Genomic DNA, 26,022 nt, shown 5'->3' on the forward strand with positions numbered 1-26,022 from the left:
TGCCCACAGGTGTGGCCCTAAAAAGCAAAAGAAGGAAAAAAAAAGAAAAAGAAAAAATTTACTTTTAAGTCTAGTTTGATGTTGAGTAGGCTGGCAGGACAAAGGACTTTTGTCCTGTTTTCCAAATGCTCCCCCTCATGGAACACGTGGATGATATGATTAAGAGAGGGGACATATGTTTTTAAATTTGTTTTATTGTTGGGCTTATTTAATTTAAAAATTAGTTATGGAGTTCTCACTGTGGTGCAATGGGATTGGCAGTGTCTTAGGAGCGCTGGGACTCAGGTTCAGTGGGTTAAGGATCTGGTGTTTCACAGCTGTGGCTTAGGTCGAGAGTGCAGCTCAGATCTGACCCCTGGCCCAGGAACTCCATATGCCATGGGGTGGCCAAAAATGGAAAAAATGGGGAAAAAAAAGTAATGCATGCAAAATAGATTGAAGATTGACTTTTCTTCTCTCTTCCTTCCTGGAAACTGTTATATTTACCAGCTTCTTATGTCTTGCAGAAAACATTTTAAAAGGGAATTTTTAGGTTGATTCATGTTAAGAGGGGGCAGAAATTAAAATATGACTGACCCTTTATTATCCCACTGTAGTAAGCAACTGCCCTCTGAGGGAGAACCTGCAGCTGGATTTTATTTGGACAGACTTTGATTATTTGTTTTAAGAGGCTCACAAGTGATCTGTATTAAAAAGTCTTTGAGGAGTTCCTGTCGTGGCGCAGTGGTTAATGAATATGACTAGGAACCATGAGGTTCCGGGTTCGGTCCCTGCCCTTGCTCAGTGGGTTAACGATCCGGCGTTGCCGTGAGCTGTGGTGTAGGTTGCAGGTGCGGCTTGGGTCCCGCATTGCTGTGGCTCTGGCGTAGGCTGGTGGCTACAGCTCCGATTGGACCCCTAGCCTGGGAACCTCCATATGCCGCGGGAGCGGCCCAAAGAAATAGCAAAAAGACAAAAAAAAAAAAAAGTCTTTGAGTCTTTGTCCAAACAAACCTAATTAAACTTCATCATTTCTAATCAGACGATCTTTTTTTTTGCCCCTAATCAATTGATAATAATGTAGATATGGGGATTCTGGGGGTTTGGATTTAGGGTTAGTTCCATCCAGACTTTTCATAACTATGGCCGCAATAATTCCGATGTCTCCAGGACATTCTAATTTTTAAATTGTCTTCATAACTACATACACACTTGTCAGACCATGGGTTCCGATATGGGGCTTGAAAAACATGCTTTAACAGTGTGAGGCTGGTGCTTTTGACATAGGTTTACCCAATCTTGTATTTGCTTTTCTCTGGTCTCCACATTCTTGACAACAAATTTGGATGAACAAAAGGTCAAACAGGCAGTGGCAGAAATACCTGACCCCATGGCAAGGGCAAAGCAAAGCTGGTTTAGGTCTCAAGAATTCACTCACAGGCTTTCAGGAAAGGGTGAGTGAAAACGGAACTACCTGCAGACCCAACACGAAGGATGAAAACATGTTACAAGCCGGAAACAGAAATAGAAGTGGGGAAGAGAGAGCAGTGCCCCTCAACTCACTTTCATTTTCTGAGGCTCTCTGTTTACAAAAAATGAATTTATTTCTTCATTTACTATTTAACAAATATTTGGGGTACCCCAAGGTTAAAATGCTATGTACATGTGCCATTCCAAGATGAATGAACCTATTAAAAGCCAACTAACACAAGTGCAATGAGATGCCACCACACAATTATTTGAATAGCTAAAAATGGAAATAAAACAAAACTGACCACACCAAGTTTTCATGAGTGTGGGGAGCAGCTGCAAATCTCACACATTGTTGGTGGGAATGCACAATGTGCAGCTGCCACTTTAGGGGAAAGTTGAGCAGTGTCTTGTAAAATTAAATACCACACAACCCAGAAATCTCACCCCTAGGTATGTACCCAAGAGAAATGAAAATCACACAAAATCTCGATGTGAATGTTTATAGTGGCTTTATTTGTAATTGCCCAAAACTGGAAAAGCTCAAATTCTTTCAACTGGTGAATGAATAAAGGAATTGTGGTATAACCTTTAGAGGATACTTATTAGCAATAAAAAGGAGTGGATTGAAACTCCCAAATGTATGGCCAAATTATTATTATTATTATTTTTTTTTTTTTTTGTCTTTTTGCTGTTTCTTGGGCCGCTCCCGCGGCATATGGAGGTTCCCAGGCTAGGGGTCCAATCGGAGCTGTAGCCACCAGCCTACGCCAGAGCCACAGCAACACGGGATCCGAGCCACATCTGCGACCTACACCACAGCTCACGGCAACGCCGGATCGTTAACCCACTGAGCAAGGGCAGGGACCGAACCTGCAACCTCATGGTTCCTAGTCGGATTCGTTAACCACTGCACCATGACGGGAACTCCCGGCCAAATTATTTTTAACAATGGTGTTAGGACTGAGTGATGGGGGAAAGGACAGTCTCTTCAACAAATGGTGTTGGGAAAACTGGATATCCATATGCTAAAAGGATGAAGTTAGGAGTTCCCATTGTGGCTCAGTGGGTTGAAAACCCGATAATAGTGTCTGTGAAGATGCAGTTTCAATGCCCAGCCTCCCTCAGTGGATTAAGGATCCAGTGTTGCCAGTAGCTGCAGGGTAGGTCACAGATGCAGCTTGCATCCAGCATTGCTGTGGTTGTGGCATGGACTGGCAGCTGCACCTCTAGCCTGGGAACTTACATATATCACACGTGCAGCCCTGAAAACAAAACAAAACAAAAAACTTTGACATTAGACCCTTACCTAAAATATTAACTCAAAATAGATTAAAACTATTAAACTACATAGCAGAAAACATAGGAGAAAAGTTTTAGGACATTGGTTTTGGCAGTGATTTTCTGGATATAGCATCAAAAGCACAGGCAACAAAAGAAAAAGTAGACAAATGGGACCACACCAAACTTAAAAACTGCTGTATGTCAAAAGGAGCAATCAACAGAATGAAAAGTCAAAACCTATGGCATGGCATGGTAGAAAATAATGCAAATTATATATCCAATGAGGGGTTAATATCCAGAATGTATAATGAACTTCTGCATCTCAATCACAATAATAAAAATCCAATTCAGGGCAAAAAACCTGAATAGACATTTCTCCAAAGAAGATATACAAGTCTCCAATGAGCACAGGAAAGATGCTCGATATTACTAATTATTATCAAAATGTAAATCAAGGAGTTCCCGTCATGGTGCAGCAGAAATGAATCCAACTAGGAACCATGTGGTTGTGGGTTCGATCCCTGGCCTCACTCAGCGGGTTAAGGATCTGGCGTGGCTGTGGCTGTGGTGTAGGCCGGCAGCTACATCTCAGATTAGACCCCTCTCCTGGGAACCTCCATATGCCGAGGGTTCGGCCCTAAAAGGACAAGAGACAAAGAAAAAAAATTGCAAATCAAAACCACAATGAAACATCACTCCACACTCCTCAGGATGTGTTGCACAACAATGTGAAAATACTTAACACTGCTGAACTGTACACTTAAAAATGAATAAGATGGGAGTTTGCATTGTGGTGCAATGGGTTAAGAACCTGACTGCAGCAGCTCTGGTCACTGTGGATTTGTGCATTTGATCTTGGGCATGGTACAGTGTAATAAAGGACTGAAATTGCCACAGCAAGTACATCATAGGTTGCTGCTGTGGCTCAAATTCAGTCCCTGGCCCAGGAATCTCCATATGCCACAGGTGTGGCCATTAAAAAAAAAAAGATTAAGATAGTAAATTCAATGTTATGTGGATTTTTTTTACCATAATAATAATAAATAAATAAACAGACTGTCTGCACATGCAATGTGGATAAATTCAAAGGCGTTAGGTTAAATGAAAGCAGTCAGGCTCAAAAGGCTACATATCCATTGATGTGATATTCTGGAAAAGGGAAAAACCACAGGGACAGGAAATAGGTATATCATTGTCTTCCTGGGCTGGAGCAGTAGGAGGGGCTGATTGGAAACGGGCATGGGGGAACTTTTATGGGTGATAAAATTTTTCTGTATCTTGATAGTGGTTGTGCTTACATGACTGTATGTGTTAAACTCATAAAATTGCATACCAAAAAACTGTGCATTGATGCATGAAAAACCTGCATATCAAAAACTGTATACAAAAATTAATACTGCATATAAATTATCTCTCAATAAAACTGACTAAAAAGGAGTTATCTTGTGGTGCAGCAGATTAAGGATCTAGCATTGCCACTGCAGTGGCTTCGGTCATTGCTATGGTGTTGGTTTGATACCTGGCCCAGGAACTGCCACATGCTGCCAGAGAGGGAAAACAAAAACAAAACAGCAAAATAAGAAAAACTAACTAAAAAGAAATGTGGGGTAAATGTGACAAAATGATTTTGGTGACGTGCACAGTGGTCTTTTTGTGCCTTTTATTGTGATTGTAATACTGCAATCGGAATTTTTTCTTTTCTTTTCTTTTTAGGGCTGCACTCTTGGCATATGGAAGTTCTCAGGCAAGGGGTCAAATCAGAGCTATAGCTGCTGGCCTATGCCACAGCCACTGCAACACCAGATCCGAGTCCTGTCTGTGACCTATACCATAGCTCACGGCAACGCTGGATCCTTAATCCACTGAGTGAAGCCAGGGATCGAACCTGCATCCTCATGGATAGTAGTTGGGTTTCTTACTGCTGAGCCAAGAGGGGAACTCCTGAAAATAATTTTTCAAATGATTCTTAGGAGTTCCCTGTGGCTCAGCAGTAACAAACCTAACTAGTATCCATAAGGTCATGGGTCCGATCCCTGACCTTGCTCAGTGAGTTAAGGATCAGGCTTTGCTGAGAACTGAGGTTTAGGTCACAGATGAGGCTCAGATCTAGCATTGCTGTGGCTGTGGCGTAGGCTGGCAGCTGTAGCTCTGATTTGACCCCTAGCCTGGGAACTTCTATACGCCATGGGCATGGCCCTAAAAAGACAAATAAGTAAAAATGAAGTGATTCTTAAAAAGCCTACTAGTTTATTTGACTGCAGTATGGTCCAATGATAGGATGCAAGTTTAAAGTTGTCTGGTAAACAGAGAATTATTTCATTCCTGTCAGTATGTTTCTGTGACCTGATCGTATTTATTATTTTATTTTCAGAAAAGGTCAAACTTTTAAATTTGAGACCTTTTAAGAATGTAAAGTCTGCTCAAATAGCCCTCTGCCTCCATAATGTTTCAGAAAACATTTGAAGAACAAGAATGGGATCTTATGGTTGATTAGGCACATGGGACATGGGAGGAGGAGGAGGAGAGAAGTTGGGAATTATTTTCTTCTGGGTGTTGATTTAGAAATGAATCACTGGACTGTTCGCTTCAGTTAAAACGGTGGAGTCAGCCTTCTGTCCTCACACAACCTTGACCTCCTGTTGTTCTAAGAAATCCCTTTATAAAGCTTGATGATTCTGCCTCCCTATTTATAAAATATTTGGCTCAGATGAATAAAGATGGATGGATATAGTTACTCAGGCAAAACTGGATACTTCATTTTAGACAAATTAGAAGCCACAACTTTAGCAATAATAATAGCAATAACAACCAATTCACTCCAAATCACACCAAAGACCAAGGAGTTAACACTGTCATATTAAGTCAGCCTCAGCTATTTGTCCGCCCAGCTACTCCTGTCTTTGATTTTTTAGACTCTTGAATGCAGTGGCTTCCAAGTGCTGAATTCCAAAAAGCTGAATTGTCTCGATTCCTCTCAATGCTGGCACAGACTATAAGGAGTCGAGGATGCCAATAATCCTGGAGAAACAGATGGACGTTTTAAATCACAAACATTTATGCACACCGCAAGTGCTACAGTTTGGGACAAAATATGGAAATAGGTCTTGGCCCTTCCTTGTGTCCTTCCATCCTAATGAGGGAACATGCCAAGGCCAGAAAAGAAGGAAAGGAGAAAAGATCCTCTGGGTTGAAAAATGAGAAAATCTGGCAGAAATGGGTCACCTGTGAAATGAAAGGTTTCAGTGTTCCCAAGGTTTGCAAAAAAATGAATCTAAGTTGATGCAACCCTCATTTTGACAGTGTAAGATGTAATAAAATTTCTTTGGGGCCACTTACAGAGTGTTTGAAATTGAACCAGAAGGGGTGTTGAGAATATTTCCCAAACCATAAACATGAAAATCTTAAAACTGAAATTTACTTTTATCAAAATATTAATCTAACAGCCTAAAATTTCAAAATGGAAAATAGGACAAAGTGATTGACAGATATTAAGGAATAGAAAAGAAAGTAGAGGCCTGGAAGTAAAGAGAAGATTTAAGATCAACAAAAACAAGTCCTGGATTTAGAAGTCATGAGATGAAGGTTTAGAAAAATAATACCATTTTTTAAGGGAAGTGTTACATCAGTTATTAAAAATGGTCCAGAATTTCAGGTGTTTGTTAAGGAATCCTTTGTAGAAAAAAAGAATTGGAAATATCTGTATTATACATTTGATCCAATTATTTTTATACAATTTTCTCTGGAATGCTGTAGGAAGGTACTAAAGATGTCATTTTGATGATTTAGCTTTGCTGTATAAATTTAATAAACTATGCATATATATATATATATGTATATATTTACTGTTTGGGCATTTTTTTTCTTTTTAGGTCTACCCCAGAGGGATATGGAAGTTTCCAGGCTAGGGGTCAAGTGGGAGCTGTAGCCACTGGTCTGCACCACAGCCACAGCAATGTGGGATCCAAGCCATGTCTGCGACCTACCCCACAGCTCATGGCAACGCTGGATCCTTAACCCACCGAGTGAGGCCAGGGAGCGAACCTGTGTCCTCATGGATGCTAGTCAGATTTGTTTCCACTGAGCTACGACGGGAACTCCCTGTTTGGGCATTCTTTGAATTGGAAAATGTGTTTCTTGAATACTTACCATGTTTAAGGAGTTCCCGGTGTGGCTCAACAGTAGCAAACCCAGCTAATATCCATGAAGATGTGGGTTCCATTCCTGGCCTCACTCAGTGGGTCAAGGATTTGGCGTTGTCTTGAGCTGTGGTGTAGGTGGGCAGCTCCAATTTGACCCCTAACCTGGGAACTTCTATATGTCGATGGGTGCAGCCCTAAAAACAAAATGAAACAAAAAAGAAAAACAAAGACAAACAAAATTGATACATAAAAAAATTACTGTGTTTAATTATTTTGACAAAAATGTCAAAAGTATACCCAACATTCTTGGGCTGGAATACTTCTATAAATAATGCAGTTTAGAACCAAGGGGCTTCCCCTAGTCTGGTCTTCCCATTTTGTAGAGTTACAGTAGATTTGCTTTGTTTTTTTCCTTTTAAGACATAAATCATTACATGCAATTTTTTTTTTTTTTGGTCTTTTTGCTATTTCCTGGGCCGCTCCCGTGGCATATGGAGGTTCCCAGGCTAGGGGTCTAATCGGAGCTGTAGCCACCGGCCTACGCCAGAGCCACAGCAACACGGGATCCGAGCCGCATCTGCAACCTACACCACAACTCACAGTAACGCCGGATCCTTAACCCACTGAGCAAGGGCAGGGACTGAACCCGCAACCTCATGGTTCCTAGTCGGATTTATTAACCACTGCGCCACGACGGGAACTCCCATTACATGCAATTTTTGTCGATTTTTTTTTGTCTGTAAAAAAGTCAAGTGCTCACCTGCCCCCCTTATCACAACATGGTGAAGAGAAGTTATCTGGCCATCTCCTGGAACACAGCCCTTAGAGGTAGGTGATATCCTTGTCATACAGATGAGAAAACCATGGCTCAGAGAGCCTAAGTGGGTTAAGACCAAAATGGCAAAGCAAGTGTGGACAGGTGTGAAATAGAGAAAATTCAAGGATGGTGATGTGATCTCTGTGCTTCAAAATACCCTATTTAGTAGCTTTAGGACAGCAGTTCCCCAAATTTCTGTCCCTCCACTGGTAGCACTGGAACATTTGTTAAAAATATTGCTCTCTGGGGAGATCCCCTTGTGACTCAGCAGGTTACCAACCCCATGAATATCCATGAAGATGCGGGTTCCATCCCTGGCCTTGCTCAGTGGGTTAAGGATCCAGTGTTGCTGTGGTTGTGGTGTAGGCCAGCAGCTGCGGTTCCAATTCGACTCCTAGCGGGGGAACTTCTACATGCCCCCGGTGCTGCCATAAAAAGCAAAAAAAAAAAAAAAAAATTGACCTCTGGACTATGCTCTGGGCTTATTGAGTCAGAATCCTCTGAGCTGGAACCTGGACATCCGCATTTTTTTAAACAAGCACTGCAGTCCGCTTGGAAACTTCATCGGTTATTCACAAGCCCTAGGTCTCCACCGACTTCACGAAGAACGGTGGTCCCCATCCCTCATCCCCGCCCCTCGATCCAGCCCCTTGAGGCTGGTCTAGCCCCGCCCCGCCCACTGTCCTCTCGGCCCGCCCTGCCCAGGCCCCGCCCTCCACCTTCGCTGTCTCTTGCGGCTTTGCGCGACCCTTCCCGTGATGCCTCGCGTCCGGCAGCCACGGTTGCTAAGCAACGCGAGGTTGTCAGCCTTGGCTTTGCGTGGTTCAGCTGGGCGATGGGGCCACGGGGCCTCCCGCCGCTCCTGCTAGTGTTCCTGGGTTGCTGGGCATCTGTGAACGCCCAGGCCGGGGCCACCCCTGTGGTGACTACGGAGGGCTTCAACTCTACGGAGCCGGCCCCGACGACTCTCCTACCCACCTTATCACCTAGGCCCCCTGAGACTCCCAGGGGCCCCAGGCCCTCCTCCGGCCCCAGGCCTACCCCGGTCACGGACGGTGGGTACCAAGTGCCAATTCCGGGGGACCTGCATTGTTCCAACCTGGAGAGGGTAGCCTGGGTGAGGTTGTGATAATAATGATAGTTAACATTTATTGAACACTTACTGTATGTAGGCATTGCTAAGTGTTTCGTAGGCATTAATTTAACAACCCCTAGGTAGATGTTATTATCACTGTTAGGCAAATGAGAAAACTGAGACTCAGAGAAAAATCTTTGAAAGTATTTGCAGTGGTCCTGGATAACATTAACTCTAAAGGTAATAATGAATGTAGTTTTCTAGAAGAACATGAAATTAAATTGGAATTTTCTAGACAATTGTGGAAATTAAGCGCATAGGATATGTTGAACTTTTTGCTTATCAAAAAGAGGGGGAGGGGTAGTTCCCATTGTGGCTCAGCGGTTAAGAACCTGACTAGTATCCATCAGGTTGATCCCTGGCCTCGCTCAGTGGGTTAAGTTTCCTGCATTCTGCACAAGCTGCTGCCTAGGTCAGTATGCAACTTGGATCTGGCTTTGCTGTGGGGTAGTCCGGCAGCTGCTGCTCCAGTTTTACCCCTAGCCTGGGAACTTCATATGCTGCAGCTGTGGCCCTAAAAAAGAAAAAAAAGAAAGGGGTATGGGAAATGTCTCTTTTACTGAAAGTGACTAGGTTAAGGCCTGTGTCTGTTGACTTAAATTGTGAAAAACCAGGATTCCTCTTGTGTTGAGTTGGAGGTGAGAAGGTTATGCCCAGTTCTTAGGATTCATCTTTAGGGATAATTAAAATATTTCTCAGAAAGTGATCTAAACCTTGAGTTATACATTTAGCGACTAATCAGATTTGGCAGGGATGACTTCAGGGGATTTCTGTGACTCCCAGACTGAGTGCAGACTTTTTTGAACATGAATTTTTCCAGGGTGAGGGTTCATAGCAGTAGGTAGTCTCTCAAAGAAGTTTGTGATTGAAAAAAAAAAACAAAACACTGTAAATTTTCTGTAACTCAATAGCAATGCAGTATTTTTTATCCCTTCTTAAGAGAAAGAGATCTTTTCCTAAATTGAGTAAGACGATATTTTGTAAGGAGAAGAGTCATCATTGGTTGATGTCCTGAACTCTAGGACTTAACTTCAGTTACTGAACCATTTCTCCTTTATAAATTATGAGTGGTCTGTAAGAAAAAACACAGAGAGATATACCTGCTTTTCAATATAAACAAAGTGTTGTTTTTGAAAGCTGCTGATTTGGTGAATTAGTAGAGAAGTTAAGTGATACTGCACTACAGCAGACTACAGCAGAGTATTAAATACCCAAAATTCTCTGAGATTTTTTGGGCCGAGTTTCCTTTTAATGCACTTTCTCCCCGAAATGAAGCTATTCTTGACCCATCATTAATAGGGCATGAGTTCAGGGCGTTTTTCCGATGTGGGAAGTTGAATTTGCACTTTCCATCAGCTTTTTAATGGGCCTCTCTTTAGACCTATATAGGTAGTGATAATAAATGACAGCTGATATTTATTAACTGCTTACTGTGTAGCAGGCCTTATGCTAAGCATTTCATCTGTGATGTATCCTTTTTAATACTCATAACAGCTTTATGTTGCAGGGTTATACCCATTTTTCAGGTTGGTGAATTACTTGCCTGATTTTATTTATTTATTTATTTTTTATTTTTTTTTGTCTTTTGTCTTTTTGTTGTTGTTGTTGCTATTTCTTGGGCCGCTCCCGAGGCATATGGAGGTTCCCAGGCTAGGGGTTGAATCGGAGCTGTAGCCACCGGCCTATGCCAGAGCCACAGCAACGCGGGATCCGAGCCGCGTCTGCAGTCTACACCACAGCTCACGGCAACGCCGGACCGTTAACCCACTGAGCAAGGGCAGGGACCGAACCCGCAACCTCATGGTTCTAGTCGGATTCGTTAACCACTGTGCCACGATGGGAACTCCTACTTGCCTGATTTTAGGTCACACTCCTGATATGTGAAAACTGAGGAGAGAAACTGGGCAGCTGTTTGCAGAATGGGTTACAGGTGGAAGAGAAGGATGTTGACTTTCATCTTGGATCTGAGCTCTATTCATTAGTACCCTGCTCTAGGAGCCAAGCGTATAGACATGAAGAGGCTTGAAAGAGCAGCTGAGTGCTACTTAAACCCCACAAGTGCTCAACAGATGCTTGTTGGCTGATTAAGTACACTCACATCTTGAATAGAGACCCTTTTTCCCCCTAAGTAGTTATTAAACACTATTGCTTTGTCCCTAGTAGTCTTATAGCTACCTACCTACAAGGGTTTTAAGTTATGGAAAACAATTCAAGAGTAATTTTGAACACAAAAGGCAGGGTGCCTTAACACTCCTTATTTTTTTATTTTTTGGCAGCCCCACAGGATGTGGAGTTCCTGGGCTAGGAATCAGATCCCAGCCACAGTTACGACCTCCCCCAGAGCCAGGTCAACACCAGATCCTTTAACCCATGGTCTTGGGCTAGGGATTGAACCCACATCCTGGCACTGCAAAGACACCACTGATCTCTTTGCACCACAGCGGGAACTCCAACACTCCTTATTGTTTATATTAGCATGCATGAGTGGTATTGCTTACTAAGCCCACAGAGGAGTCCTTGGCTGAAGGGAAACATGTAAACTTTAGGAGGAAAACTCTGAGAGTGGATTGTGTTATTTGATAGACATTCCCCTTCTCCTTACAAACTTTTTTCCAGACTGTTATTTTACCTTTTTTGAGCTACATTTTTTCTAAAGCTGATTTTTTTTTTCTGACTGTGCCTGAGGTATGTGTAACTTCCCAAGCTGGGAAATGAACCTGAACCACAGTAGTAACCTGAGCCACAGAAGTGACAGTGCCAGATCCTTAACCCACTGTGTCACAAAAAAATCCCTAAAGCTCATTAATTTTTTTAAATTTTATTAAGGTATAGTTGATTTACAGTGTTGTTCCAGTTTCTTCTGTACAGCAAAGTGACTCGTCATACATATATATATATTACCTTTCTCATATTATCTTCCATCATGATCTATCCCAAGAGACTGGATATAGTTCCCTGAGCTATACAGTAGGACCTCATTGCTTATCCATTCTATTTATTTATTTATTTGTCTTTTTGCCATTTCTAGGGCTGCTCCCGCGGCATATGGAGGTTCCCAGGCTAGGGGTCCAATCTGAGCTGTAGCCGCTGGCCTATACCACAACCACAGCAATGCCGGATCCTTAACCCACTGAGCAAGGCCAGGGATTGAACCCGCAACCTCTTGGTTCCTAGTTGGATTCTTTAACCACTGAGCCACAACTGGAACTCCTGCTTATCCATTCTAAATGTAATAGTTTACATCTCCTGGCCCCAAACTCCCAGTCTATCCCACTCCCTCCCCCTTCCCCTCAGCAACCATAAGTCTATTCGCTGTGTCTGTGAGTCTGTTTATATTTTGTAGATAGATCATTTGTGCCCTATTTGAGATTCCACATATAAGTGATATCATATGGTATTTGTCTTTCTGACTGACTTCACTTAGGATGGGAATCTCTAGCTGCATCCATGTTGCTGCAAATGGTATTATTTTGTTCTTTTTATGGGTGTGTAGTATTCCATTGTATATATCTACCACATCTTCTTAATCCATTCATCTGTCAATGGACATTTAGGTTGTTTCCTTGTTGAGGCTGTTGTGAATAGTGCTGCTATGAACTATGGGTGCATGCATCTTTATAAATTGTAGTTTTGTCTGGTTATGCCCAGGAGTGGGATTGCTGAATCATATAGTAGTTTAATATTTAGTTTTCTGAGGAACCTCCATATTGTTTACCATAGCGTAAATTTACATTCCCACCAGTAGAGTAGGAGGGTTCCCTTTTATCTACACCCTCTCCATCATTTGTTATTTGTGGACTTACTAAAGATGGCCATTCTGACCGTACCTCACTGTAGTTTTGATTTACATTTCTCTAATAATTAGTGATGTTGAGCATTTTTTTATGTGCCTACTGTCCATCCGTATGTCTTCTTTGGACCTAAAGCTCATTTTTATTGGAAATAATTCATGCATGCATATAAAAATGTTATATGGACTCTACCAACGTTTGCTTGAGATCCCTTTATAAAATTGTGTTTTTGCATGAAATACTTTTTTGAAAAAAGAAACAAAACATTGCAGATAAGATTGAAGCACTGATCTTATTCCCTCCCTTCCATCAGTAATTAAACAACCATGATTTCAGTGTTTATCATTCTCATGCTCTGCTATTTCTTTTTTTTTCTTTTTCTTCCACTTCACCTGTGGCACATCGAAACTCCTGGGCCAGAGATTTAACCTGAGCCACAGCTGCCACATACACCACAGCTGAGGCAACGCTGGATCAACCTGCTGTGCCACAGTATGAACTCCTCTGCTGTTTATTTAAAAGGATTCCCCCCACCCCAATCCTTCTTTGACAGACTAAAATAGAGAATTTAAAAATACAGATAAGGGAGTCCCCTGCTGCTGCAGCAGGTTAAGGCTCCGGTATTGTCACTGCTGTGGCTTGGGCTGCAGCTGTAGCATGGGTTTGATCCCTGGCCTGTGAACTTCCACATGCCACAGGTGTAGCCAAAAATAGAAAGAAGGAAAGAAAGAAAAAAATCCAGATAGTCATCATTATTAAAATTTAAAACTTGCTAAGTGGGGGTTCATAATCCTCCCCATACTTTTATTGTCTGAATTACCAAAGATATTTATAGAACCCTAAGTACAGAGAACCTGAGCCAGTTTAGTTCTTGGGCATTAGCCTGTGAACATGGGCTCAGTTTCAAAACTGCAAGTGACATCTGAGCAGAGGAACAAGATTGAGATCTCTGATTCTTGGCAGCCTTAAGTGAGCCCTTCCTCTGAATCAGAATCTCCCAATGAGCTTGGGAGCCTGCAATATTAAGCCCATGGTTTTATGGTCAGGCAAGTGATTTACCCTGCTGGTTCTTAAACCCTTCATAATTATCTGCATCACCTGGAAAATTTTTGAAAAACATAGGTATCTGGGTTGCATAGGTAACTTACCAAATTAGAGTGTAGGTAGAGCACAAACAGAACTTTCCAGGTGAGTCAGATGATTAGCCACTTTGGGGAAACCTCAGATTGAGGAGGGAGCTCAAACTGACTACTTTTGACTTCTTAAATTTCCCCCAAAGTACAACAGGAAAAAGAAAATGGACCTTTTGTATGAAATGGGGTTTTGGTACCTTGCAGTGGCAGGGGGCAGTCACGACCTGCTGATTGTGACCCTCTGTACACCACCTCTTTTGTTTCTGTAGTTGCTGCTCTGTGTGTCTGTGACTTGTCTCCAGCACAGTGTGACATCAACTGTTGTTGTGATCCTGATTGCAGCTCCACGGATTTCAGTGTCTTTTCTGCCTGCTCAATTCCAGTTGTCACGTGAGTTTATGACACATGTGGTTTTGATAAAATTGGGCTAAGATTATAAAATTTGGGGACAGAAAGTGCAAACTCCCCCAGGCTGAAAACCCCAAACCTGATCTCCTGAATTTTGCATCATTCAGAAGCCATGCAGTCCAAACCAATATGTAGAAGAGGAGCTATCCCTTATTTGTTGCATCCAGCCCAATGATAGTGCAGGCAAAAGAGGAGAGAGTACTTTTTATAGAGTGTAATGAAATCTCTGTGTTCAGCTGTTGAATCACTTTGATATGTAAACAGGTAAGGTATCACATTTTTGTTATCTGTGAATTAGTTCCATGTATAGTGCAGTTTAATTAGTTCCATGTAAAGTGCAGTTTAATCTTACAGCTTTTGTTTTAGACGTAACGCCTGTAACAAAAAGTAAATAGGAAATCTTTGTTCATACTTTTCTTATATGTAAATCTACCAGGTATTCTCAATTCACATTGTGTAGAATAGTGGAAAATGACATTCCCAGTCGATTACAAGGTAAAGAAATGATCTCTTCTGAATTATCTGCTTCTTATAATTCAGATTTCAAAGCTTTTTGATTAAAATAGCACTTAGAGGTTAATTTATTCAGGATAGGACCAATTTATTATTCAGATATAGCTAATTTAAATTTAGTCTTGTACCAAGTTTTAGCAATTGAAACTTAATAGGTTGAATGCTTTTTGGAAGTACAATGTGTTTTTCCTATGAGAAATTATTTTATTGACCAATGAGAAGTCAAATCTACTTCTGATATTGTAAAAATGCTTGGAGCATGGTATGTTGCAGTCAGATTATTTTTCTGGCTACCTAAACTGAAATATGGTCCAGTTTTTGTTGAAAATCATTCTGCTTTCCTGCCTTAATACCAGGAGCCTGAGAGTAAGATTTCTGCTCCAATTCAAGGTCATTATTTAAAATGTAATTTTATTTATTTATTTTTTGTCTTTTTGCCTTTTCTGGGGCCGCTCTGGCGGCATATGGAGGTTCCCAGGCTAGGGGTCGAATCAGAGCTGTAGCCACCAGCCTACGCCAGAGCCACAGCAACACGGGATCCGAGCCACATCTGCGACCTACACCACAGCTCACGGCAATGCCAGATCCTTAACCCACTGAGCACAGGCAGGGATCGAACCCGCAACCTCATGGTTCCTAGTCGGATTCGTTAACCACTGCACCACGACGGGAACTCCTAAAATGTAATTTTAAAAAAACATTAGCGTGTACTGCAATTTTAGATACACGCTATTTAGAATGAGGGTCAGCCAGCTTTTTCTGTAAAAGGCTACATAACAAATTAAGTTTCATAGACCATATGGTCTTGGTTGCAACTTCTCAGCTCTACCACTGTTGAACAAAAGCAGGCAGGGACAATGTATGTAAATGAATGGACATGACTATGTTTCAGTAAAATTTATTTACAAAATTAGGTGTGGTTTGCATACCCCATGGTTTAGAAGTTAGAGCTGAATCCATAGTGCCCTCAGGAAAGTACCTCAGATTTTTTTTTTTTTTTTCGCTTTTTGGGGCCGCACCCACAGCATATGGACGTTCCCAGGCTAGGGGTCAAATCAGAGCTACAGCTGCCAGCCTACACCACAGCCACAGCAACATGGGATCCAAGCTGTGTCTGTGACCTAAACCACAGCTCATGGCAGCCCTGGATCCCTGTCCCACTGAGCGAGGCCAGGAATTGAACCTACATCCTCAGAACTTCTAGTTAGATTTGTTTCTGCTGCACCACAACGGGAACTCTGAGAATTTTTTTTTTTTTTTTGAGTTAGTTTTCACACCTCACCATGCCTTTCTTGAGTACCTCCTATGTGCCAGTATCAGGAATTTAAAGATGAGTCAGACATTGTCCTGCCTTCAAAGAGCTCTTTGAGTGAGGGAGACTAAGTGAATGGCAGTTTCTGGACCAGACACTAGAAGAACTCAGAGGAGTGCATCTGACCCAGACAGCTGAACTAGGAGAGGTTTTCTAGAAAATAGGAGCTGCTGGGTCATGAAGGACAAGTAGAAATTGGCCAGCATGAGATCAGAAAGGGTGTTCCAGGCCAAAGGAGCCCAGAGTCCTGGGGTTGAACGAGTAGAGCCTGTTGGCTTGACTGCAGGTTACTCAGCATGGCTAGAGAAGGGTGGAGCCAGAGGAGTGTGGGGAGGAGGCAGAGGTCAAATCCCAAGGGGCCTTGAGTGTAGGCTTAAGGGTTTGGGTTTTTCCTGAATCCTTTGGGGGCCAAGAAGTGAGGGTATCAGACTCCCAACTTAATAAATTCTGCAGCAGCATGAACAGTGGATCAGAGTTCAATAGCGGTAGCAGGGAACCCAGCAAAAAGCTGCTGATGATGAGAATTAATAGGTGCCCTCCCCTTGAAGGTTGTGACAGTGAGACTAAGAAATGTACAGATCTGATACTCATACGCTGCACAGGATTAGAGAGCTGGCTGACTGGAAGGGGAGGAGTAGAGAACCCATTCTCCTGAGTCTTCCTTCACGATTGCCCTCATAATTGTCTCGTCGTCCTCCCTTCCTCTTTATAAGCACACACCTCTTCTTGTCACTCACTTACTGAGGAATCTTCAGTAACGCTCATTACTTATAGAATTCACAATCTGGATTCAGACCCACCCCAACCTCTTTCAGATCTTATTTCCTACTAACCCCATCTCAAATCCTCCACTCAGCCCAACTTTGGTGGTCTTGTTTTCCATACACCATCAGTACATTACCCATTGTTGGCCAATGCAACTCTTGCACTTGGATTAGCCTCACGTTCCCTCTCCGTCTGACTCCTCCTTATCCTTTAAGGACTCATAGATTTTTCAATGCTGAATCTTTTCTTATTAACACTACTCGTGGTTTTTAAAAAATATTCTTTATGTCCATGACAACAATTGATATACCATTAGAACCATACTGTACAGAGTATTTGAAAAGAGACAGTTATAAAATAAATCCATACAATGAGACACCAACATCAAATGCTTTCACTAACATGTGGAATCTGAAAAAAGGACAGATGGAACTTTTTTGCAGAACAGATGCTGACTCACAGACAATGAAAAACTTACGGTCTCCGGAGGAGACAGTTTGGGGGGTGGGGGGATGTGCTTGGGCTGTGGGATGGAAATCCTGTGAAATCAGATTGTTATGATCATTATACAACTACAGATGTGATAAATTCATTTGAGTAATAAAAAAAAATGAAGAAAAAAATCAATACCCCACCAAAAGTCATTCAAAAAATATAATGGAGGAGTTCCCTCATGGCTCAGCAGATTAAGGATCTGTCATTGTCACTGCTGTGGTTCTGGTTGCAGCTGTGGCATGGGTCTGATCCCTGGCCTAGGAACTTCTGCATGCTGTGGGTGTGGCCAAAAAGATGGTTAAGATGATCAAAAAATATAATGGAAATGGATTTTATTCCTAACACCGATAGAAATATAACATAATTAGAATTAAACTTAACTATTCAGAGTTATAGAGAGACAAAACATTTGGATAAATGGAGAGATAGTCTGTATAGTGGGATGGAAAGAATCATTACATAAACATTTCAATTTATTAAATGTAATTCCGGGTCAGATGGGAGAGGAATAATGTGTCCAAATGATTCTAAAATTCATCTGGAAGAATAAACAAATGGGAAAAGCCAAGACATTATTGAACAAGAAGAGCAAACGGCTAGATTTCAAACATGTTGTAACACTACATTAATGAAAATAATATGTATTGATTCAAGACAGTAGTACAGATAAATAGATCATTGGAAGAGAATAGAAAGGCCAAAAACGGTTTTGTGTACTGATTTTATACACAGCTGATTTTTTTCTTTTTTCTGCTATTTAGGGCCGCACCCGTGGCATACGGAGGTTCCCAGGCTAGGGGTTGAATCAGAGCTGTAGCTGCCAGCCTATGCCGCCTCCACAGCCACAATAACTCAGGATCCAAGCCGTGTCTGCAACCTACACCACAACTCACGGCAATGCCAGATCTTTAACCCACTGAGCGAGGCCAGGGATCGAACCCACATCCTTATGGATACTAGTCGGGTTCATTAACCGATGAGCCACGATGGGAGGTCCCAGAAGTTCTTAAAGATATGGGTTCTTGAATTTCCTGCTATGACTGAGCAGGTTGAGGACCCAATGTTGTCTCTTTGAGGATGTGGGTTCTATCCCTGGCCTTGCTCAGTGGATTAAGGATCTGGTGTTGCAGTGGCTGTGGCATAGACCTCAGCTGCAGCTCCCATTCAATCCCTGGCCTGAAAACTTCCCATATGCTGTGGATGCGGCCATAAATGTAAAAATATATATGGGTTCTTATAAATCAGTGAGAAGACAAATGTTCTAATAAAAAATAGTCAACTTACTGTAGGAAAAAAATACCAGTGAGCAATAGTCATGTGGAAAAATATTTAACCTCACTAGTAAATGAGAAAATCCAAATTAAAACAATGGATAACAGGTTTTTGCCCATGTAATTGGCAAAGGATAAAAATTGAATGATAATATCCAATCTTGGCAAGAGTATAGGGAAATAAGGCACTCTTATTACTACAGTGTTGGTAAGGATGCATTTTGCCTTTCTGAAGGGAGGTCTGGCTAATATGCCTCAGAAGCCTTAAATTATGTACCTACCTTTTAACCCATCAGTTCCACTTTGGGAGGTACAGCCTAAGGAAATAACTGGAGATATTAATTAATAAAAATGTACATACAGAGATGTCAGAGTATTATATGTAATCAGTGAAAATTAGAAACAGCCTAGATCAACAGTAGAGGATTGATTAAAAACATTGGGAGAATCTTAATAAATTGGTATATAATGAAGCCATTTCATAAAATAATATAAAAACATATTTGATGATGTGGGAAATATTGGGCACCATATATTAAGTGAGAAAGGGCCTGAAAGCAGTATGTAGTATGATTCCATGTTTCTTATATCTCTGTCTCTATACCATATGCGTCTCTGTATCAAGTTCATTAGGGTTTAGGTCTGGGATTTGTTGAAGATTTGACTATAATGTGACTTCTAAGCCCTCAGACTTCCAGATGACAGTACGTTTTCTTATTTTCACAGTCCTTTGTGAAAACAGCTATATTATAAAGACAAGGAATTTTGGATCCATTCTGGGTACTTATAAGCAGTCTGAAGTTTTGCAAAGTTTTATATGATAGATTCTGTCAGAGTTTGCAAGGTTCATTTACATTAAAATTATGCTCTGGTCTATATTCCATATTTGATAGGATTTCCTTAAAGGTTATTCTAAATTTTTTTGGCTATGCCCATGCCATATGGAAGTTCCTGGGCCAGGGATAGAACCTGCACCAGTTACCTAAGCCGCTGGATCCTTAACCTGCTGAACCACAAGCGAACTCTAAGGTTATTCTAGTTGTCTTAATATTTCCTCTGTCAGAGGAAAAAGTTTCAAATGCCAAATGTTTTAACACTGAATAAACTAAATAAAAATGGATTCAACTCTAACATCACGCTTTCATAAATATCTTCCATGTAGTCGTTAACATAGTACAGTGCAAGCATCTGACAGTTTTAAAATAATCTTGCTCTAGTTCTTGTCAAAGCTCATTGGTAACAAACCCAACTAATATCTGTGAGGATGTGGGTTCAAGCCCCTGACCTCGATCAGTGGGTTAAGGATCCAGTGTTCTGTGGTGTAGGTCACGGACATGGCTCGGATCTGCTGTGGCTGTGGCATAGGCCTGTAGCTGCAGCTCTGATTCGACCCCTAGCATGGGAAGTTCCATGTGCATCAGGTGTGGCCCTGAAAAGACAAAAAAAAATTTTTTTTAAATGATAATCTTGCTAAGATAGTGTGCATATGCCTTAAAACTTTATATATATATTTTTTTATTTTTTAGGGGTGATAGTCGGTTTTGTAGTCAAAAAGCAGCCATCTATTCACTGAATTTTACAGCAGACCCACCTCAGAGAGTATTTAAACTTGTTGATCAGATCAATCCATCTATGTTCTGCATTCATATTACAAACTGTAAGTATTTGATGGTGATAAACTTTGTAAAACTCTGAAAAAATTTTCTTCTTCTTTTCTTTTCTTTCTTTCTTTCTTTTCTTTTCTTTTCTTTTCTTTTTTTTTTTTTTTGCTTTTTAGGGCCGTACCTATGGCATATGGAGGGTCCCAGGCTAGGGCTCTAATCGGAGCTACAGCCGCCGGTCTACGCCCAAGCCACAGCAATGCCAGATCCGAGCCGTGTCTGCAACCTACACCACAGCTCATGGCAATGTGGGATCCTTAACCCACCGAGGGAGTCCAGGGATGGAATCCCCAACCTCATGGTTCCTAGTCAGATTTGTTTCTGCTGAGCCACAACAGGAATGCCTGAACAATTTGTCTTTTAGAAGTTCTTTTATGGAAAAATGTCCCATTCTGTTAGATTTAAAGCATTTATTCTATGGTTTGGCTAGAGTTTATCTTCTGAGGCCATTCCACAGACAACTGCAAGTAACCTTATAAATCTGTAGCCATGCAAGTTTTCTTTAATTGTGCTTGTGTAGTTGTCTTTTGAAATCTCATACTTTATTTCAAAGGTGTTTATAATATATAGACATGCATAGAAATCTAAATTTATTTAGGTATATGGTTTTTTTTTTTTTACTTTATTTCCTTCTGATTGAATAGTAGAGAATCAGATTCAGCTTTGGTTTCAATTTCCTTTTTTCTCTTTTATTTTTACTAAGAATATTTGCATGAAAGCAGGATCTTTATTTTTATCTGAGCATTTAGCTCATGTAGGTGTTTAGTTCCAAAGTACATGTGAGTGTAAAATGTTACCAAGATATCAAAGATCAGAGACACATGTATGCTTTCATCAGTTAAACCTTACTATCTTTTCAGAATGTCTTTATATTTGGGGTTTGTTCCCTTGCACTTGAAAACTTAAGGGAATGCTGAATGCTTTGTAGTCTGAGGTAACGACTGGTCAGTCACTGTCTCATACTCTGACACAGCAGGCCCAGTGAGTATGCCAGCCTGTTCCCTCCTCCTCCCTGTCAGGTACAGAGCACATTATCCTCCTGGGTTTTGGTGGTGGCTGTGTGAGGGTAGAAACAGGGTCTTCATTCCCACAGCCATCTGGAAGAGTCTCCCTTAGAGATTTATGCAGCAGACACCTTAGCCCATGGGCTGGAAAAAGGCATTATTATTGTTTCTGTTGTACTGTTTACCTGTAGCTTTAGAAACTATTACTTCCACTGTAGAGAAAGAGGCCTGCTCTGGAGATCCTATTTATTTAATGAGTCAAGAAATCCAAGGGGAAGTGAATATAAAAAGACTCTTTAATTTTTTCACTTCAGCCTTAATGCTATTAAAGATTGTTTCCAATATACCGTGCTATATATACTATACATATTTTATAATGATTTAAAATGCTTTTTCTAAAAACAGATAAACCTGCATTATCCTTTATTAATCCGGAAGTAATTGCTGATGAAAGCAATTTTGATAAAATGATGAAAACATCTGATGGTTTTTCATTGAATGCAGAATCAGATGTTTCTTTTACAACCAAACCAGATGCTCCAAATGCTACAAAATATGAGGTGAGCCAAGAACTCAAGTTCACTCATCTTGTCACAAATATCCTGTTCTTGTAAGTTAACTTTTCAGTATGTTTCCAGTAAAACCAGCTTCCTTGAGACATGGAATTCATATTATAAACCAAGAAACTTAATGTTTGTGCCTATAGATCAGAGATCATGAAAATTAAAATTGAGTAGTTGAATTCTAACATAGGGTTTTGAGTTGTTTATTCTCTGGTAAGCTTGCATTTGTCTCTGTAGAATTCGTTGTTCTTCTCTACCTCAAAAAATGTAGCAAAGTGTTTCAGTCATGCTTCTGGAAACACAGAGTAGGTAGGTTGGAGGCCTGCTCCTCTTCTCAAAGTTGTGTGTAGTTTTATAGACTTTGGGAAGATGTGTGCTATTTACTATCCATTTTTTAGTAAACCTTTAAATGTGATATACATTAGGAGTTCCCCTGTGGTGCAGTGGGTTAAGAACCTGGCTGTAGTGGCTCAGGTTGCTGCAGAGGCACAGGTTCGATCCCTGGCCCACTATAGTGGGTTAAAGGATCTGATGTTGCTGCAGCTGCGGCTTGGATTCAGTCCCTGGCCCGGGAACTTCCATATGCTGTGGATGTAGTCATTAAAAATGTATATATGATTTATGTTATTGGAAACATCTTTTTAAAAGAGAAGTATAAAAGCAGCATGTGCTAGTTCTAAAAGTTAAAGTTATAGAGGTATATAAGTAAAAATGGAAAGCCCCCCATCTCCATTAAATGCACACTGCAAATCACTATTAATAGACTGGTTTATATTCCTGCATTTTTAAATGCATCTATTAAAATATACATATAGTACTGTGCAAAAGTGGGACTTTTATTTATTTATTGTTTTTTTAGGGCCACACCGAGGCATATGGAAGTTCCCAGGCTAGAGGTTAAATTGGAGTTGCAGCTGCTGGCCTGCACCACAGCCACACAAGATCCGAGCTGCATCTGTGACCTACATCACAGCTCAGGGCAATGCCAGATCCTTAACTCTCTGAGTGAGGCCAGGGATCGAACCTGCATCCTCATGGATACTAGTCGGATTTGTTACTGCCTGAGCCACAACTGGAGCTCCCCAGAAGTGGAAAGTTATCCACATTGTTCTATAAACTTCCTTTTTTATTCAGTGATACATTTTATGCATCTTCCCACATCACTGTAAAAGTTACCATTTCTTGGGAGTTCCCTTTGTGGCTCAGCGGTTAACAAACCCAACTAGAATCCATGAGGTATGCGGGTTTGATCCTTGGCCTCGTTCAGTGGGTTAAGGATCCTGCGGTGCTGTGGCTGTGATGTGGGCTGGCAGCTGTAGCTCCGATTTGACCCCTAGCCTGGGAACCTCCATATGCCGCAGGTGTGGCCCTAAAAAGCCAAAAAAGAAAAAAAAAGTTACCATTTCTTGGTCATTTCTCATTTGCCAGGCACTGTGTGGAGCTCTTTAGACATACTGCACACAACCCTGGGAAGGCTATGTCATCGTCCCCATTTAAGTGATGAGAAAGAGGAGGAGCTAGTGCTGAAACTACATTTTACTAATCTGTAAAGTATTCCTTCCATGGATGTATTATTATTTATTACTGAGCCATTCCACTATTTAACAAACATTCGTTTCTAGTTTTTGCTGTTATAAATAATCCACAATAAACTTATTTTTGGCTGCACCTGCATTATGCAGAAATTTCTAGGCCAGGGATTGAACCCAAGCCACAGCAGTGACATCTCCAGATCCTTAACCACTAGGCCACCAGGGAACTCCCACAATAAACATTCTTTTAGATATGTATTTTTTATCCATTTATATCCTTAAGATACGATCCTATAAATGGATTAACTTGGTCAAAATGAATGGAAATTTAAAATACCGACAACTAATTGCCCTCCAGAAAGATTGCAGGAGTTTGTACTCCCAGCTCCAGTGAAGGAGAGGGCATGTTTCCCCCTTGCTGGTACCTATGTGAGCTTCTTACATACTTTTCCAGAGGACTAGAAATAAAATAGCCTACAATAGAAATGCCTGCAAATATAGCAGCATGCACATGCAGAAATACATCCTTGAAGAAAAAGGGTAGGACAGCTAGATGTAAGCTCCCTGTGGGCAGGGACCACATCTGTGTTTTGTTCATCCCTGTGTTCCTGATGCCTGAAATGCTTCCTGTCACATAGCAGGTGTCTGGTAAGTGTTGATCGGGTGCCTGAGTAGCACCTTGACACTGTCGGTTGTTCTCTTTGCAGTATGGGGCGCACCTGCAGACTTCAGATTCATTTTTGAGGTTTCCTTCACCCCTTACATCATCTCTGTGTACCGATAATAACCCTGCAGGTAAGAGAATGGCAGTTTCTCTTTCTCTTGCTCTTAATTATATGGAGTTCCCCTCGTGGTGCAGTGGAAACGAATCTGACTAGGAACCATGGGGTTATGGGTTCAATCCGTGGCCTTGCTCAGTGCGTTAAGGATCCGGCGCTGCCGTGAGCTGTGGTGTAGGTCGAAGGCGTGGCTCGGCTCTGGTGTTGCTGTAGCTGTGGTGTAGGTCGGGGACTACAGCTCTGATTCGACCCCTAGCCTGGAAACCTCTAATATGCTGCGGGAGTGGCCCTAAAAAGACAAAAAGACAAAATAAATAAATAAATTTATAGCAGTCATAATTAAATGGGCTTCATAACTACAAAGAGAGAGTCTTAGAGTTGAAAGAGGCCTCAAAGATTTTATAGTTTCTCACCCAGTGCTGGAATCTTTCCTACCACATGCAGTCACTGTTGAGCACTTGTAATGATGGGGAACTCACTACCTGCAACCAGCCCACTCAGTTGTTTAACTATTCCAGTTGTTGGAAAGTTCTTTCCTCACTGGAGCTTAGGTTTGTCAGTAGCTAACATTGATTAAGCGCTTACTGCATGCTGGGTGTTGTCTTAAGTGATGGCATGTGTTTTTCCATGTGATCCTTACAGTGATTCTCGGGGGCAGGGGGATTATCTTCATTCTTTAGATGAGGAAACCGAGAAACGTTCAGTTTCTTCTTTTTTCTGTCTTTTTTTTTTTTTTTTTTTTTTTTTTTTTTAAGGGCTGCACCCATGGCATATGGAGTTTCCCAGGCTAGGGGTCCAATCAGAGCTGTAGCCATTGGCCACAGCCACAGCATTGCAGGATTGGAGCTGCGTCTGCAACCTACACCATAGCTCACGGTAACACTGAATCCTTAACCCACTGAGTAAGGCCGGGATCGAACCCACATCCTCATGGATAATGGTTGGGTTCATTAACCATTGAGTCACAATGGGAACTCCTTTTTTTTTTTTCTTTCTTTCTTTTTAGGGCTGCACATGTGGCATGTGGAAGTTGCTGGGCTAGGAACTGAATCAGAGCTGCAGCTGCTGGCCTACACCACAGCCACAGAAACACCAGATCCGAATTGCGTCTGTGACCTATGCCACAGCTTTCAGCAACGATGGATCCTTGACCCACTGAGCAAAGTCAGAGATTGAACCTGCATCCTCATGGTTACTAGTTGGATTCTTAACCTGTTGAGCCATAGCAGGAACTCCCACATTCAGTTTCTTGCTCAGGCTCACTCGGGTGGCAGTGAAGCAGGGATGCAACTCATGCAACTGCCTCCCATGGATCCTACTTCTCCTTCAGTTGCATCATGGAATCCGTGGATTAGCTCTCTTGGCAGTGGAAGGCAACAGGCATGGCTCTGCAGTCCTTAGCCAGCCTCACTGTGCAGAAGCCTGCTATGCCATGGATGGTAGCATGTGGCCTAATGAAGCAACACTTGCCACATGAAGGAATACATTCTGTTGAGAAGATGCTTAACCTTGCTCACACAGTAGGAACAGTGTAAATTAAAACCAACTGAGATATCATTTCCACCTAATGGATTGGCAAAGTGTAAGGATGTTAAGGCTGTGGAGAAATAGTCACTTGTCTATATAGCTGGTGGGACTAAAAATTGGATTAGCCTCTGTATTGATACCACTTTGGCAATAGGTATCAAAATTGCAAATGAATATGCCCTTTGACTTAGCTGTTCTAGAAGCTGGTCCTGCAGAAACTCTGGCCCACGTACAAAACAATAAACTACAGCATTGTGTATGATAGCAAAGCTGGAGACTGCTTACGTGTCCATTCATGGGGAACTGATTGAATAGATTATGGTGTGTCTATAATAGAATACTAATTATTCCTAAAAAAGGAGGAGGAAGCTCTTCATGTACTAAGGTAGGCTGAACTCTAAGATAAATTGTTCAGTGAAAAAAAAACAACAAAGGGCAGAATAT

General features: G+C 41.5%; 1 protein-coding gene across 6 annotated transcripts in view; it reads left to right on the forward strand.

Moving 5' to 3' along the window:
* TCTN1 (tectonic family member 1) overlaps window positions 1–26,022 on the forward strand; it is a 56,207-nt gene that overhangs the window by 13,865 nt on the left and 16,320 nt on the right. For 2 of the 6 annotated variants that reach the window (XM_013982866.2, XM_021074348.1), the window contains exons 1-5: window positions 8,458–8,744; window positions 14,018–14,138; window positions 20,039–20,169; window positions 21,583–21,737; window positions 23,980–24,067. In XM_013982866.2, coding sequence (XP_013838320.1) covers window positions 8,525–8,744; window positions 14,018–14,138; window positions 20,039–20,169; window positions 21,583–21,737; window positions 23,980–24,067 — 715 coding nt within the window. In that variant the 5' untranslated portion in view covers window positions 8,458–8,524. Of the gene's footprint in view, window positions 1–8,457; window positions 8,745–14,017; window positions 14,139–14,210; window positions 14,421–20,038; window positions 20,170–21,582; window positions 21,738–23,979; window positions 24,068–26,022 lie in introns of those variants that run through there. The other 4 variants (XM_001929436.6, XM_021074349.1, XM_021074350.1 and 1 more) reach the window with 4 other exon arrangements.

This window comes from Sus scrofa, chromosome 14, assembly GCF_000003025.6.
Source record: "Sus scrofa isolate TJ Tabasco breed Duroc chromosome 14, Sscrofa11.1, whole genome shotgun sequence".
NCBI lineage: Eukaryota > Metazoa > Chordata > Mammalia > Artiodactyla > Suidae > Sus > Sus scrofa.